At 41.8% G+C, this 17874-nt stretch overlaps 1 protein-coding gene and 1 pseudogene across 1 annotated transcript; one reads left to right on the top strand and one right to left on the bottom strand.

Annotated features, from left to right (window-relative positions):
• The first annotated feature begins 3783 nt into the window (after positions 1–3783).
• On the top strand, positions 3784–5068 carry LOC118846908 (annotated as a pseudogene).
• An 8591-nt stretch (positions 5069–13659) lies between these two features.
• On the bottom strand, positions 13660–16813 carry HAX1 (HCLS1 associated protein X-1). The gene is made up of 7 exons (XM_036753334.1): positions 16664–16813; positions 15905–16161; positions 15547–15734; positions 14947–14998; positions 14671–14777; positions 14473–14563; positions 13660–13962 (listed from the first exon to the last, which is right to left on the bottom strand). Exons 1-7 carry the CDS (start codon positions 16714–16716, stop codon positions 13877–13879), a joined length of 834 nt encoding a protein of 277 aa, XP_036609229.1. The 5' UTR covers positions 16717–16813; the 3' UTR covers positions 13660–13876.
• Positions 16814–17874: the final 1061 nt, after the last annotated feature.

Below are 17874 nucleotides of genomic sequence, written 5' to 3' on the forward strand. Positions count from 1 at the left end.
CTACAAGTAAACACAAATATATGCACATACATACCTATCCATAAGCATACACACATATACATATATGCAAGACCATATTATGCATATTTCTATTTGTCAGTTCTTTCTCCGGAGGTGGATAGGATCTTCTTTCGTAAGTCCAAATCTTTCTTCTTTTCTTTTCTTCCTAAGTCAACCAGCTTACCATTTCTTAAATCATGACAATGTTCCACCACATATACCACATATACCACAGCTTATTTAGCCATTCCCCAATTGAAGAACATCTATTGTTTTAGTCAGTCTAATAGGTATAAGATGATATCTCAAAGTTATTTTAATTTGCAGTTGTCTAATCAATAACGATTTAAAGAATTTTCTCATATAATTATAAATAGTCTTGATTTCTTCATCAAGAAACTACCTGTTCTTATCATTTAATCATTCATCAATTGGGGTATGACTTGTCTTCTTACAACCAAGTTCTCCATATATTTGAGAAATGAGACCCATATCTCAGAGGTTATCTATAAAAGTTTTTTTCCCAACTTTCTGCTTTCCTTCTAACCTTGGCTATATTAGTTTTATTTACACAGGAACTTTTTAATTTAAAAGAATCTAAATTATCCATTTTACACCTCAACAATGCTCTTTATCTCTTGTTTCTTCACATATTCTCTCATCCATGAGTCTGATAGGTAACGAGCTGCATGTTCTCCTAATTTTCTTAAAATATCTCCCTTTATATCTAAGTCATGAATCCATTTTGACCTTATCTTGGTACATTGTCCAATATATTGGTCTATGCCCAATTCTTGCCAGACTGCTTTCTAGTTTTCTCAACAATTTTTACCAAGAATTGACTTCTTATCCCCAAAACTTAAATATTTATGTTTGTCAAACACAAAGTTACTATAGTCCTTTACTACTATGTATTGTATATATCTACTATGTTCCACTAATCCACCTCTCCATTTCTTAGCCAGTACCAGATAGTTCTGCTATCCATTTCCATTTTATGGGTAAATTCATCCCATTTACATTATAAGTTATAATTACTTAGTGTTTATTTCCCTCCATCCTATTTTTCCTCGCTGTCCTTCTTACCCTATTTACCCTATCTCTCTTTACCTGTCTAATTTATTTCTACACACTACTTAGCCCCCTGATTCCTTAATCTACCCACCCCTAAGAGTCCCTACTTTATCCTCTCCCCCCACTCTCCAGCTTAATCTACCTAAGAGTTTCTCCTTTATCTCCTCTCCCTCCTAATTCTTAATCTACATACCCTTGCCCAAAATCACACCCTTATCCTAACCCCTTGCCTCCTTATTTCCTTCTAAATGTAGAAGACTTTTATACCCTTCTAAATATATATGTTGTTTCCTCTTTAACCTATTTCCCGTGAGAGTAAGCTTCCAGCAATACCTGCCCTCCCCACCACTTGCTTCTTCTGTATCAATTCTTCTTTTCATGCCTCATTTGTATGAGATAGTTACTCCTTTTTATCTCTCCATATGCAGTTTTATTTTTTTAAATCAGCCCATCATACACAGCTCAGCCCAAGCCTTTCTTTCAAACTACCCAAACAATGAGTTATAAGAGTACTGATAACATGTTCACATTTAAGAAGTAAACAGTTTGACCTTATTGAGTCCTTTATAATTGGTCTTTAATGTTTACCTTATATTTCTCCTGACTCTTATATGTCGAATTTTCCATTAAGTTCTGCTGTTTTTGTCACAAATACCTGAAAGTCTTTCAGTTTGTTAAATGTCCATTTTTCTTTTCATTCATGATTATACTTAACTTTGTTGGATAAGTTATACTTGGTCATAACCCCAGCTCTTTTGCTCTCTGAAATACAGTGTTTCAAGACCTACAACAACATAGTATTCAACATAGTAGTTGCTAGGTTTTGTGTGATCCTTATTGTAGCTCCATGATATTTAAATTGTTTTTTTTTTTCTGGTTGCTTGCAATATTTTCTCTTCAACCTGGGTGCTTCGAAGTTTGGCTATGAGATTCCTGTAAGTTTTCCTCCTGGGATCCCTTTCACATGGTGATTGGTGGATTTTTTTCTATTTCAACTTTGCCTTCTGTTCCAGCACCTCAGGGAAATTTTCCTTGATAATTTCTTATAATATTATATCAAGATAACTTTTTAAATCATAATTTTCAGGTAGTCTGACTATTCTTATGTTGTCTCTCCTCAATATGTTCTCCATATCAGTCATTTTTCTGATGAAATATTTTACATTTTCTTTTATTTTTTTCATTCTTTTGATTTTGTTTTATTATTTCTTGGTGTCTTATAATGTCATTAGCTTCCCTTTGCCCACTTCTAGTTTTCAAGGAATTATTTTTTTCCTTGAGTTTTTGATTCTCCATTTCCAGTTGGTTGACTTTCTTTTCATAATTTTCTTGATTTTCTTGAATTGTTCTTAATTTTTTCCCCAATTTTTCCTCAATCTCTCTTACCTGATTTTTTTTTTCAGGGGGAAGGGCAGTCTCTTACTTGATTTTTAAAGGCCTTTTAAATTTCTTCAAAGAATTCTTTTTGGCCTTGTGACCAGTTGACACTTCTCATTGAAAACAGAGAGGCTTTCTTAGATATCTTCCTCTGAATATGAACCCAGATCTATCTATGGTTGGATTCTTTCTCCTTTGCTTACTCATTTTTATTTTGTTTTTAGCAGCTATTATTATAATTAAGTTCTAGTCCTGAGGTGTGGGGAGTGATGCCCCAAGCCTCAGGTCCCTCTTAAACTGTTATTTTCTGAGCTCTGTCCTAGGGCCCAACCTTGGGCACTCCTCTCCACCCCTAAGCCACAGCCAAAGTCCCCAGCCACACTGTCCTGCAAATGTTCTTGTTCCCTGTGGTCCCTCCAGTGGGTGCAAACTTCAACTGTCCCCTCAGCCCTGGGACCAAAATCAGGGACTCTTCTCTCCTGCAAGTGCCCACATCCAGCAGGGTCCCCATCCCTCTGCTACTGCACTCACCAGGTATGTGCTAGCTCCTCCTCCCCCACAGCGGCAGTCCAGGACTACATCTGGTCCACACAGCTGCTTAGCATCCTTCGACAGTGAAAGATCTTTCAATATTCTCCTATTCAGCCTTCCGATCCCCACAGGTCCTTAGATCTTCTCCTATGTTTTGTTAACAATTCTGTTCCAGGAGGCTCTGCAGTGTTCCAGGGATTTACGTAATCAGCATGTTATCTACGAACAAGAGCATTCGGGGAAGTAAACCATTCATAAAAGATCTCCCTTTAACTTGGATTCTACATTGAATTCCTTCTACATTGGACTCCTCCATTGGCAGTAGTCCTGGACCCAGGAAGATCAGAGTTCAAATCTGGCCTCGAACACTTATTAGTTGTATGATTCTGGGCAAATCGTTTAGCTGCCTCAGTTTCCTCATCTGTAAAATGGAGATGATAATGGCTCCTCTCTCTCAGGGTTATTGTGAGGGTCAAATGAGATAATATTTGTAAGTCACTTTGCCAATCTTAAAGCACTCTACGAACACTAGCTGTTATTATTATTCATGAGAGTAGCAAACATCCTGCTTTATGCCTTACTTGGTGTTAATGATCTGAGGATCACTGAGCAAGGTTATCACTGTTATTATATCATTCAAGTAATCTTGAATGACTTTGATGTAAGGATGAGAAACATCTTGTTGGAAAAGACCCTTTAAGGCAGCATTTTGCTCTACCAGATCAAATGCTTTTTTAATCAACAAACACAGTAAAATCTTGTATTCTCTACATCTTTTAGCCAATTGCATGAAGGCCTCCAATGCTGGCAAGTTTGTTAAACAAGAATACATCCAACATCATACCCTCCACCAATACAGATTAATTCATACTACTTTGTTAAGGATAGGACTAGAAGAATTTTTTGGTGATTCAAAAAATTGGGGAGAAGAAACAGTCAAATCAGGCATTGCATATACTTGTGAACATGAAGGTACAAGAGTAAGGAAGACTTACTTGAACTTTTGTATGTCCTTCTAATGGTAATCAGGGCAGGATTTTTTGCTGTTCTTCTCTTTTGGGATGCTAAGGCTATCAAGTTCTTTTAATGAGTCTCACCTTTGTTTAAATGGGGCAGGTAGCGTGGTATCTTTTTGTCTTGTAGTGTTTCTCAGCACTAAGGCAATGGGGAGTGATTGATTGGAAATAATGTATATGATGTGGTACTAGTGATTAAAGAGCTTTCCCATACCCTAGTGTTAGTGATTGAAGAACTAACTTTCCCATACCCTTGAGCCCTCAAGCTTCTGAACAGTGTATAGGTACTGGCAGGGTAGCATTTGACTTTTGGGGTACACTCATTGAAAGAGTGTTGGTGAAAAGACTCTGGGCGAGCCATTGAAACAGCACTCCCCCAGCTTTGATAATCCAGATGTTGGTGTTTCTCTGGTAACTATTGTGATTTGATCAGACAAGATCTGTCTGTTGATCTGTTTATAATGCATGTTTGTAATTTCTGTTTGTATTTGCCTTGAAGTTCAGAGGGCTGATCTTTTTCCCCTGAACTAGGCAAATGACATATGTATGTTTAATTAAACTGAGATTGTTAACCCCTTAAAATTGCTTTCCTTAGAAAAGCAGATCAAAGAAGGGCTGTTGGCAGCCCTTCCGTGTGCTCTTGGCGTTGGTCTTACACAGCCACTGTAGCTGCTGGCAGCATTGTTGTTACAATCCTACTGAAAGAAAGAAATACATTTCTCATGTTAGAGCTGAAGACCAAAAGGCAGAGGTCGCCAATGCCAAGTCCATGACAATGACAAACTTGTGTAGGAAAGAGGTTTTGAGACTTCTTCAAACAGATCAAGAAAGGTCAATACCAGGAGCCTGAGGAAAAAAAAAATTTTGAGCACATCATCTGGCACAAGTATCAGAAGTGGCTGATACCTTGGTACCAAAAAAAAGATAAAACAAGAAAAAAGTACTTTGCAATGCCTTCTGTGGAACGGTTTGTCAGAGCGAGGCTTGAAAAGTACTTAAGCGGCAAAGCCAGGAAGAAAAGTTTAAAGAGAAAGAGAAAATGCTTCAAACAGTTTCCGCACATCTGTTGAAACCCAACATTGAACTCTAAACAAGGACACAGTGAATTCTTTCTTTTCCTAGTTCTATTTCATCCTAGTAAAATCAAACTTTTTCACTTAAGTTGTAATTGAAGGCTGGCTGGTAAATACATAAACATGAACTCATGGTAAGTGCTTTATTTTAAAAAATCTCAATCTTAAAAGACTTGAATATTCCTTCCTAATTCTGCCAAATGGCTATGCTTTTCAATCTTCATAACTAAATCTTAAATTTTATTCTAATTTCTAAGTACCTCTTAATTTCATCCTGCTAGCTACATAAAGTCAACCTAACCTATCCAGGAACATAGAATCATGGGATTAATTTGAGGAGTTTTGATAGTTGTAAGCAGCAAATCACTGCAGTTTTTGTTGACTTTAATACAACAACCAAATAGTTCTTTCTTAGAGTGGATAGAAATCTTAAAGTGTTTAGTTTAGCATGGAGTCAGGAGGATCTGAGTTCAACTCCAGCTTCAGACACTTACTAGCTGCATGACCCTGGGCAAGTCACTTCACCCTGCTTCAGTTTCCTCATTTGTCAAATGACCTGGAGAAGGAAATGGCAAACCACTCCAGTATCTTTGCCCCAAATGGGGTCATGAAGACTCAGACACAGATGAAAACAACTAAACAACAACTATTTAATTTTGCAAGAATGAAGTAAAGGTACAGGCAATAAGTTTGACTAGTCAATAAAAATAAATTCTGCCAATCAATTGAAAATCAGTATAGTAATCAAAGTTGAAAACAGTTTAATGAAAGGAAACTATTTATAAATAATAGATATTTAAACAAAATTACAAAATGCTTATAGGAGTCAGTGCTTTATAAGGAAGGTCAAAACTCATTTTAAGTTATATGACCTGTTAAAGGCTTTAAAATTTAAGAGGAAATTGAAGTATGCAAAAATGTATAAATATTTTACAAGAGATGTTCATTTTTGTTCTTGAGTATACTAAAGCTATGAAATAAAAGGGATCATAAGGAAGGCCACATTTTTCGTTTTGTTTTATTTTCAGAACTGGCTTCAAGGCCATTTCCTTTCTACCCATTGTTTTCCTCCTTCATATGCTCATTTGGAAATTCACATCTGTTGAAAGGTACTCTGTGAAATGGAGAGAAAGAAACATGTAAGAAAACACCCCATTTACTAGCTAATTGCTTTTGTCAAATCCTGTTTTCAGCTTTTAAAACTTCATCTAGATGATAATGTCCTTAAACTAACTTGGAAATGACCAACCACTAGCAAGAAAAATAAGTTCTTGTGCAGTTATGTATGACTCTTCAGGAGCCTATTTGGGGTTTTATTGCCAAAGATACTGGAGTGATTTGCCACTTCCTTCTCCAGGTCATTTGACAGATGAGGAAACTGAGACAAACAGAAAAGTGACTTGCCTAGGGTCACACATCTAATAAGTATCTAGGGTCAAATTTGAACTCAGGAAGACGAATTTTCCTGACTCCAGGTCTGGTGCTCTGTGCACTATGTACTACCTAGCTGCTCTAAGAAAAATATGGTGTTAGGCAAAAGCAACAATTCGCATCTACTAGGTAATCTCCAACATTGCCTGCCTTTGTTTCAGGTTAAAGAGGTTGTTCCATAGGCCCACGGCTCTGTTATACTAACCAAGAACACACAGAAGCAAGGATGACCAGTGGTTTCGTATCAACCTAGAGACACAGGTAATAGGTAGGATTCTGAGACTAAATATTTATATTTATTAATAGTCTAGATTACATGAGAATTGAGAAAATTTTTAAATGTAATGACACATGAAATTGCTAAAGCCCTTAAACAGACAGGAGGTTAAATTAATTTTTAGAAATCAGAGAAGTAATTAAATAAAAAATTTGCAAGAGTAGACATAACAAGTACACAAAATACCCAATCTATACAGTCAAAGCTAAAGCAATGAATGAATGGTAGAAAGACATATAAGAAGAACAGTAATGTGAAAACTTGAAAATCTTTCTAAAAAAAGTAGCTAGGATACTGGAATATATTATTGGGGATATGGCATACAAGATTAGGTTATTAGTGGAGTAGTATATCCAATTCGTTGTTTGCTCATTAATAGATGGATACAAGGCAGTTGATAAAGACAGGAACAGAATTGTTTAAAAGGAAAGGAAAAGGATTATGAAAGAAGCCAGGGATAATTAGTATGAACAAGGGTCTAAAGAACGATTTCATATCTCTTCCAGAAGATAATGAGCAGAGAGCTTTGTTCAGTTTTGTTTTCTAAGGTAAAGATTTAGCCTCTAATGAAGTAGAACTTCAGCAAGCAAAATATTTAAATGTAAGGAAAACTGAAATGTTTGTATATAATTCTTCTAATGGACTATTAGCATAGATTATGGGACTCTGTGACTTTCAAAAAATTGTCTTTAAAATCTACCCTTTTACTGGTTTGTTACATGTCTTGTGTATTAAAATGACATCTTAAAGTTACTTGCGCCAACTCTGACTCTAAAAATAGTGTATTTTTAAAGCTCTTGATGCACGTGTACAAGAGTCTTATAAAGATTTTTAATAGACAGGAACATAAATATATAGACATTTTCTCAGTTACCTTTCTTCAATATGAGTGTCCTCCTCTCTAGATACTTTGTGAATTAATCCCTCAATAGTCAGTAAGTCAGTCAACAAGCATTTAAGCACCTACTGTATGCTACCCACTGTGCTAAACACTGATGAAACAAAGAAGGGTAAAAGATAGTCCTTGCTCTCAAGGAGCTCATCTTCACAATTATGTCATCTCCAGTACAGTACTCTCTACGGTCCAATCCAACTGCTTTTCCTTTCTTTGTTCTTTTAAGTGCAATTTCTATAAACACATCTAGAACTGTGCTACTGAGTTTTATAAAGCATTTATTAAGTGCCTACTATATGCCAGGCATTGTGCTAAGCACTTTACAAATATTATCTCATATAATCCTTACAAATATTATCTCATATAATCCTTACAACACACCTGAGAGGCTTTTATTGTTATCCTCATTTCACAGTTGAGGAGATTGAGGCAGTCATTCACTGGCTTCTCATATTCCTTCTTCCTGACTCAGACTTTCCATTGTATGCCTCAACTATTCCCAATTTTACACAGACATCATCAGATATCAAAGTGTATGTTGATTTAATTTGTTGGGGTATCAGTAAGCTCTTTGTAAAATGTCTTTACCTCTTCATCCTCTGCAACTATTGCTGGTGCATAAATTGCAATTATTTTCATGGTCATCTTTCTGCAAACACTTTTCATAAACACTATAAATGCCAAGTGGCTAAATTTCACAAGATCAACTTCTCCAACTCCTTTTTCTTCCTTCCTTCCTTCCTCCATTCCTCCCTTCCTACCTTCCTCCTTCCTTTCCTTCCTCCCTTCCTCCTTTCCTCCCTCCCTTCTTTCCTTCCTTCCTTCCCTTTCTCTTTTTCTCTTTCTTTTCTTTCTTTTTTTTTTTTTGCCTTTCCAAGGCACCCCTGTAAACCAGCCTTCCAATTAGTTGCAACTTCTTCTGTTTTCTTCTGGCTTGAATTACACCAAGAATGTAAGGATGGATATGATTCAGCTCCTTCAGCAGCATAGACACTCATTGGTTATACACAGGGCAAGAATCTCACATTTAGAGTGCCGGCTTCCGAGTTAAAGTTTATAGACAGTCTAAAAACTGCCTAATTCTAAGCACTCCCTGCCACATATTCCACCACTTTTCTGCTCTGCCAATGCTTGCACATACTGTTTAACAAGCACATTCATTCATACATTCAATCTGCCACTGTCTCTGTAGAAGTTTGAGGGCCATTTTGTGTTTTTATTTTACGGGTTGCTGGGGCCAAAGAATTCATCACCCAATGGGCAGCCCCCTGGACATAAAGCTTGCCCTCCCATTCCTTCCAACCTCATTTCACCTCGGTGAAAATAACAAGATCTTACATCCAGCTTTCCAGTGACAAAGCACTTTCCTCACGTTAACTAGCCAATTACATCCTGACCACATGCCTATGCAGGAGATGGGTAGGCATTATTTCCACTTATTCGATGAGGAGCTGAGGCCAATTTCCTTTTCTGCATGACCACCGAATGATACTGATGGTAAACATACGCTCATGGGAAGACTGTCCCCCAACGCTCACTGAGTTTTTTAAGAAGTTATGAGCTAGTTATAATGATTCTGATGTAATAACAAGTGATAGATAAGGGAAATTGATCCTAGCTTTCACTGAATTCAAAGTAATTCTGATCCAGATGGGGAACTGGGGCAATATTGTTTTTGGGATCCTCTTAGGGTTTCTGTTGTCTTCTATATTCCACTCTGACTCTTATATGTGATTTTTCCCTCTTAAAACTTGTCTCTCCCCTAATTCTTCACCCAGTATGTCCGCCTCATTTTTAATACTAATTGCCTTATCTAAAAGGAAGTATGATACAGTGAAAAATAAATTAGGTTTGAAGTTAAGATGGGGTTCAAATCCAAGCTATGTCACTTAACCCCCAGCATAACCTCGGACAAGTCATTCATCTCTGCACCTATATTTCCCTCTATGTAAAAGTACAAGATGGCTGCCTGAAGAGGAAGCAGACTACCCAGCTCCCAAATGTCTATTCCAGTAAAGCCCTGAATTTTACACCAGTCTGAATAATCAAGAAATCCAGTGAGGAACTACCATGGCTTCTCTCATCCCAGAACACAAAAGTCTGCCAGAAGCCCAAGGGCAATAGGGCCACCACCAAAAACAGAGTGAGCACAGGATAGTTTCCCAACGGGACCAGAGAAGGCCAGGGCCATGTGTAGCCTTTTAAGGCTCTGTGTTCAGAGACAGCAAAAGCAGAGGGCTCCCCTGAGAAAACCCTAAGGTGGTCAGAAAGCCCCAGAATGAAGGCCTTAGAAGCCCAGGTAGCAAGAACCCAGTGGCAGCAACCAGCAAGGCAAGGGGACACTCAAACTGGGGTTCTGACTTTCCTAGCACTTTGTCCTCAGATGCCAGAGAAGGCCTTCAAGATCCAGTGCTCTGAATTTCAAAAACCCAGGAGGCATCTAACCCTTGGTTATACTTGTCCCTGGAAAATGAAAGTCAGCATAGGAATCTAGGAAACTCAGGGCAAGATCAAATAGCATCACAGCCTAGAGTACAGCCTGGCCCTAGGATAAAGGTCCAATTCAGGAACTAAAGCTGGAAGGATGAATCAAATTTTAAAAAAATACTGACCACTACAAAAAAATTATTACAAATCTAAAGAGTCCCCCAAAAAAGAATGACAACTCTGTAAGAATCACAAACTCAAAAGAAAAAATATATTTTCCACAAGGACTACATGAATACTTAGAAGAAAAAATGAAACAATGAATAAGAAAAATGAAATTAAAGCTCTAGAGGAAAAAAATTGGAAGAATAAATAGTTTAAAAGAGAGAATGGTAAACCTTACCCAAGAAATGGACTCCCTGAAAACTAGAATAGACCAAACAGGAATCAGCTGCTCCACGAGACAGCAAGAAATATTAGAAAATCAAAATATTAAACATATAAAAGAAAGTATAAGATATCTGACATGAGAAACAACTGACCTGGAAAACTGTCAAGGAAAGATAATTTAAGAATTGTTGAACTTAGAGGACTGAAGATAAAACACTATACCCACCTCCTGCCAAAGAGGTATTGGAGTTAAAGTGCAGAGTCACATACATTTTTGAACATAGGCTCTGGAGGTTTGTTTTGCTGGACTATGTATATTTGTTATAAGGTTTTTATTTTTGTTGTTTTAATTGTTCAAGTGGAGGAGGGACAATGAGTGGGAAATTAATGCTTATAAAAATAATTTTAGAAAAAAAGAATCATTGAATTAACTGAAAAATCATCATTTTTTAAAACTCCAGTCACTATACTTCAAGATATAAATGAAAATTTCCTGGAACCATTAGAACCAGTGGACAAAGTGCAGATAGAATTCACCAACCACTTCTTGAAACTCCAAAAGAAATCCCAGAAATGTCACAGCCAAGATCAAAAGCTCCTCTGTCAAAGAAAAAAAAAAAGCATGCATGCTGAAATAGTTTAAGTACCAAGAGACCACAGGTGATCACTCAAGACCTACAATAAAGGAGAGACTTTGGCATACAACATTCCAAAAAGCAAAAGAGCTAGATTTACAACCAAGAATAATTTAACTTAACAAAGCTGAACATAATCCTACAGGGGAGGACTGGACCATTTAAGGATTATAGGGCTTTTAAGCATTTCAGATGAAAATAAAAAAAAAAACAACTGAGTAGAAACTGTGAAATATGGACAGAAACATAGAAAGGAAAACTGATTTGAATAATTGGAAGGAACTATAGGATGATGCAGTGCTAACATTCTTATAGAAGAAAAATATCCCTGCAAAAACTTAATGTCTTCCTCGTGATGGAAGATGCTAACCACATCCAGAAAAAGAACTATGGAGTCTGAATGCGTATCAAAGCAGACTATTTTCACCTTGTTTTTTCTTTCTTGTGGTTTTTCCCTTTTGTTCTGATTCTTCTTTCACAACATGACTAATGTGCAAATATGTTTAACATGACAGTGCATGTATAACCTATATCAGATTACTTGCTGTCTCGTGGAAGGGAGAGGGAAGAGAAGGAGGAAGAAAAATTTGGAACTCGAAATCTTACAAAAATGAATGTTGAAAACTGTCTTTACATGTAATTGGAAAAAAATACTATTAAGTTTAAAAAAAAAGAAATTTAATGTCTTCAAAGGACTTTGAGGGAATTAAATAAGAAAAACAGGTCTTCAGAAAGGATTAGTTCTGTTTTGAGTGCTTAAAGAAGGGTAAAACAAATGTAGAACTGAGGAAAAAGGGTATAGAACTTTCTATTTTGCATGTTTGGAGTGCAGGAGAATATACGAACATAAAGGAAGAGGAAGATGAACTGTGTATCATCCCTCATTTTTTCTGAAATGCAAAAAAAAGGGGGTGAAACTCATAAATATACACAGTTTGGTACAGAAATACATCAAATTCAACAGGGAAAAAAGTAGGGATAGGAAAGTGTTTAACAATATTGTTTTAAGAAAGACTTTGAGCGACTAAGTCATTTTGACTATTATAGATACACAAATTAAAAATAAAAGACATGGGGCAGCTAGGTGGCACAGTCAGTAGAGCACTGGCCCTGGAGTCAGGAGGACCTGAGTTCAAATCCAGCCTCAGACACTTGTCACATGTACTAGCTGTGTGACCTTGGGCAAGTCACTTAATCCCAATTGCCCTGCCCCCCCCCCCCAAAAAAACCAAAAAACAAAACAAAACAAAAAACCAAAAAAAACATATGAAGAAATACAGTATACATCCAGAGAAAGGATGAATAGATGTATAGAATAATTTTACGTATATACATACACAGACACATGCACACACCTAGTTGTGTCTAGTGGTAGCCATCTCTAGGGTGGGGGAAAGGGAGGGAGAAGGAAAACAAAAAAGGGAGAATACTTGGGAGAGGATAGCTATAAGCAAAACAAACTTCTAACCTTACAAGGGAAAGTAAAAAAGGGGAAGGAAACAAAGAACTAGAGTCTAAAGGAGTACCTTAAATTGCCTCCTAAACAATTGTGGAATGGATGAACAAATTATATGTGAACCTATGGGAATATTATTGTAAGAAAGAATAAAAGAGTCAATTCATAAAATCCTAAGTAATATGAACCAATGCAGTTAAGTGAGTTGAACTAGGAAACCAATTTATGAGGAAATACTACAAAGAAAAAGAACTCTGAAAAACTCAAGAACATGCAATGCAATATCTCCAGAGGACTTACAGGTGAAGTATGTTATCTGTGTCCTGATGGAGAAGTGTTGGATACAAGGTGATGAAATAGATAAATATTTTTGGACCTAGACACCGTGTGAACTCATTTTGTTTGTGCTGATTTCTTTCAAAAGTTGTTTTTTTCTTCCTGTTAATTAGGGTGGGAAGAGGAGAAAGTTAACATTATTGATGCAAAAGAAAAAGAGGGCCATTAAAAACTTTTACTAGTGCACAGGACAGGAGGTTAGACAGTTAAACAGTTAGACTTTGTTCTGTACTTTAAAAAGAATGCAAGCAGTATAAAATGGAGATTTAGGATTTCACAGAGATTTCTTTTCACAATCTGCTATGTGCATGCAACATTTAAGTTTAGAGTATAAACAGAAATAAAATGAAGATGTTGGTCTAACGACCTCTAGGGTCCTCTAAGCCTATGATCCTATGTGAAAATTTGAAACAGAAATGATTGAATAAACTGCCTCCCTTAACCGTCTCTTCAAGTCACTGGTCTCCTTCTCTGCAGGCCCTATGAAACAGCATTTGGTAACTGTCAGTTACTTTTTACTAAATGTACTGGGTTAGGACTGTTGTGATTTTTAAAAATTTTGATCCTGGTAACTTTATTTCCTGGTGAGGAATGTTCCTTACTAGGAACATTAATACTTGATTCAAGTACAAGAATATCTACATTTGATTCTCATTCATTTGGAGGTGGGGGCAGATCAAACAGAAACAAAAGGCCCAGGATGGGCCCTAGATGGAGTTAGACAGACCAAGAGACTGAGGCAATAGCATAAATAAAGATTTTATTCGAGGGGCAGCAAGGGGGAGGGGAAAAGTGGAGGGTACCTTTTTCTTTACTTGTCACATTTCCTCGCCCTCCATCCCAATACCCTCACTGTGGCAGGAAGATCAGCTGAGGGGGCTAGTGATGTCAGGAACCCAGATGGTAATGAGTAGGGCAAGGAGGGGAGGGATGGAGTCCTCTATGAAGTCAACTTGGGCTACCAAGACCGGAACCATCGTCCTAGGAATGAATCCAGGATGGAAGGGCGGTCCCCCAACTCTGGAGGCCGTGGAGTGCCCACATCTAGGAGAATGATACATCCAGGTAGGAAGGGATGAACCAGAAGTGTGTCAGCTTGAGGATCCTGAATTCCAGGCACACTGACCTGTCGGCTGTTGCCTGTAAAACACCTTTTATCCCCCAGCTCTAGGCCTTTGCATGGGCTGATCCCCTTGCCTGGTTGTGTCCCCTCTCTGACAAAATAACTCTGGGTGCTTTTATTTAGTTATCTGTGTACATGTGGTCATCCCCATCAGAATGTAACCCCCTTAAGGGCAGAATGGTTTTATTTTTGTCTTTACCTCCCCAGAGTCTAACACAGTAATAAAGGCATGTTGAATGGATTTAAATGAGAGATCAAGAGGGGAAAAGGCAACAGGGTTAGAGTCTGATCTAGTGCAGGCTGAAACTAAGGAGAGAAAAGGGAAGGGAATTAAAGGGGGAGAGAGACCATTCAACCCAGCTTCTTCTTCAAGGGTCTTTCACCCCTGTAGCTCAGGGATGGCCTCACCATCGCTTCTCCTCCCCACTCACCATCTCTAGAACTGCCATCTGCTTCTCGACGAGTTACTGTGGTTTCTTTGAGGCCCTCACTATCCACAACGGTGCGCCGCTCCTCTACCGTCTGTGGAAACAGTCACCTCACTCTTTCAGGATCAGAACAAATGACATTTTCCCGGGACCCTAGCCCTTCATGATTCCCCCACCCCGAATCCACCGCATCTAACTCACCCCATCTGGTCCAGTTATTTTGGTAACCGAGACGCTTCTGAAGTACGACTTAGGCTGTGGCTGTAGGACTTGACCCAGGCCCTCCTCTGAGACCTGGGAATCAAGATCTGGTTTGGAGGGGAGAGATGAGGCATTAAAAAAAAAAAGTGAGGGTGGGGTCTGGAAGCAAGCTGGAGATGTTCAAGAAGTAATGAACTTGAGTGCAAGGGTGTGTGTAAAAACTCAGAGAAGGTGATCAGGGACCCCTTAGGACCCTATCTCTTCCCTCGGACCTACCCTTGTCCTCTCTGGCTGCAGCATCAGGGGTCACTGGCCACACGTCATCAAACTGCAAAAGGAACCACAGCCGATGAAAGAGGCCCTTCGGAAGAGAGGTAACCCATCCCCTCCCCAACTCCATCATCGGCCCTGCCCCACCTCAGTGAACTACCCTCTCTCCCTCGGGGTTCACTGTCCTATAGTAACAAGGACAACGATTTGAAATCAGGGGACCTATGTTTGGATTCTGGCCCTGCTGGGAACTCTGGGACCTCGGACAAATCCAGAGGCTCGCTTCTTTATCTGTAAAGGTTAGACCATTTGTAGACTGGATGACCTGGGGGGTCTCTCACCAGCCTTGCCCCACTCCCTTCCAGGGCTCTTCATTCCCCACCCTGCCAAGCTCTGCTGCCCTCGACCCTGCCCTCAGGACACCCCAGGACTAATGCACTAATGTTATCAGTGCGGGCAGGTTGGACTACCGGTCCTGGAAGGTGTGTGCTCTGTGTCCTCCTCTAGACTACGAGCTCCCCGAGACTGCGGAATCACATCCCACGGAATATGTCCCGAGTCCCTTGGACAGGGGTTTCCTGGGTGTTCAAGGGGAGCGGGACTCACCCCACGGAAAGGCCTCCGGGAGTCCCAGTCTGGGACCACTTTGGGAGATGAGTGTTCCCGGTCACTCTCCGAGTCCCGGCTGAAAATCCTAGCCTGGTGACTATCTGGGTACTTGAGCATCGAATCCCGGATGGTCTCCCCCTCCCTCCGCCTCTCATTTGGGGTCTCTGGCTCCGGGCCCGGGAGCTCTGCGAAAGGGGAATGGAAAGTCAGGGGGGGAGGGGGAAAGGCTCGCGTTCCCCCCCCCCCCCAACGTGCTTCCTCCGCTAGTCCCCTCACAGCCTTCTTCTCGCCCCGTAACTTTCTCTGAGTACTGGAGGCCAAGCTATCCCCGGCGGCGCGGAGGGGCCACACCCACCAGGGGGACGGGAGGGCAGGGTCCAGGCGCCCATGTCTCCGAAAATACGGTTGAAATCCCGAATCAGTTCGTCAAAGCCAAAGTTATCGTGGAAACGCATCTCATCTCCGGGGCCAAAACTAAAGCCAAAAGTGAAGTCCTCGGGGGACCTGGGACCTCCAAACCTGGAGCCCCAGGAGCCTCCTCCTCCTTCTTCTTCCTCCTCATCTTCATCTTCCTCTTCTCTGGTCATTCCTCCAAAGAAAGGATCCCTGGGTCTGGGGGTGGAGAAAGAACCACAAAGACGTCGGACACCGAAAGGCAACTAAAGCCAGCAGACGGCTGGGGTCAAGGCTGGGCACGGCGGGGCGGGGCAGTGCTCTTCCTGCATTTGTGTTTTCACAGAGTGTGCAGCTGCGCGCTCCCCTCGGCCCGCCCCCCGCCCCCCAACTCTGCCCCGCCCCCCGGTTGCATCAGCCCAGGCTGGACAAGCCCGTTTCGGGTGACCTCCTGACCCTGAGGGGGGTGGGGGGAGGAAGAGAGAGTATGTGTGTGTGAACATGAGAGCCCAAGATTGTTGACACCTAGACACACACACCCCCCTTCTCCCGTCCACCCCCACCCTACCCCACCCCGGTCCCCCTCCCCCTCGCCACCTGTTGGGATGGTTTGGCCGGGTGTACCGTATAGTCGGAGGGAGATGGAAAGAGGTGTCGGGGGCCGAGGCCCCAGTTGGAAGGCCCTCCCCTCCTCCTTTACCCGTCCGGACCTCACTCTCACCTCTGAGGCCCCGGGAATCCGAAGAAGCCCCGGAAAAGGTCGAACAGGCTCATCCCTCAGGCGGGACTCGAACCCTCCACCTCCCCGCAGCCCAAGGCCCGGGTGAGCATCAGACGGCGGGGATCCGCCACACTGCCGGAAAGTGATCTCAGGGCTGGGGTGGGGGGGGGGGGTGGGCAGGGGAGGATCCGGCCACACTGCCGAAAAGCGAGGGCAGCACGACCGCACTACCGGAAAGCGAGGTGGGAAGGCGGACTAGTTACGCTACTAGAGTAGTCCCGACACTGATGGAAAAGTGTTCACGCTGTCGTAAAACGAACGTGAGAGCGGGCTCATGGGAAGGTGGGAGCGGCCAGGCCGGCGAGGGGCAGGACCAAGGGGTGGGGTAGGGCGATGGGCGGGAGGTGAGACGAAACTGTACCGAGGCGGGCAGGTGGGGAATGCCCAGGCCGAGGCGGAGGGGGACAGGGCTTTAACTCCCGGGAAAAGATCCGCGGGTTCGGGGCCGAGGGCTTTCCGGTTGTGAGGGTCTTCTCCCCCATCTCCCAGACAGGTGGTTATGGAAACAGAATCCCTGCATCCCTCCCTCCATCCGTCTTTGCCCTCCTGGCCTCTCCCCGGGGGGTCCTTTAGGGATCGCACTCGGCGAGGCATAGGCTCAGCTCCTGCTCCCGGGCCCTCCAGAGGCTTTGTCTCGACCGCAGACCCTGGGTACCCATCCCTCCCACACTAGGGCCCAGAAGCCCTGCCGCTATGTGAGGGGAGGAGGGCAGAGAGCTGTCAGTGCAACAGGAAACCAGGACCCCTTGCGTTGGAGTTGCCGCGGGAGCTCCGGCAGGAAGGAAGAGGGCTGGGGCTCGGTCTGATCAGGAAACCTAAGCCAGAAACAGTGCAGGGCCTCGGGCACTAACCTACATTTCAAGGCGCCCTCCCACGTCCATCTCCGCCCGGCCTAGCCGCCCCCAAAGCTCCGCAGGGTACGTGGGCTGAACCCAGATCTCCCTTGGGGCAAACAGGGCAACGGCTGCTGGAAGGGGCGGGGGAAGCCTCCTCCCTGAGGCTGAGAGAACGGCGGAATCCGCCAGGCCCCCGGGGCTAGCAGAAGCCGTTTTAATCAGCACAGCCCTTGACAAGCTGGGGAATCTCCTCAGAGGAGGAGCACGGTGAAAACTGTGTCTCCTGGCAAAAACAAAACCCTCGGGAGAACCGGG

Source organism: Trichosurus vulpecula, chromosome 4 (genome assembly GCF_011100635.1).
Source record: "Trichosurus vulpecula isolate mTriVul1 chromosome 4, mTriVul1.pri, whole genome shotgun sequence".
Lineage (NCBI taxonomy): Eukaryota > Metazoa > Chordata > Mammalia > Diprotodontia > Phalangeridae > Trichosurus > Trichosurus vulpecula.

Coding starts and splice junctions, on each gene's coding strand:
- HAX1 (XM_036753334.1), bottom strand. CDS start 16,716: ATGAGCCTGTTCGACCTTTTCCGGGGCTTCTTCGGATTCCCGGGGCCT. Junction 15,735..15,904: donor CCTGCCCTCCCGTCCCCCTG/GTGGGTGTGGCC, acceptor CCCCTTTCGCAG/AGCTCCCGGGCCCGGAGCCA. Junction 13,963..14,472: donor AGATGGCAGTTCTAGAGATG/GTGAGTGGGGAG, acceptor TCATTCTCCTAG/ATGTGGGCACTCCACGGCCT.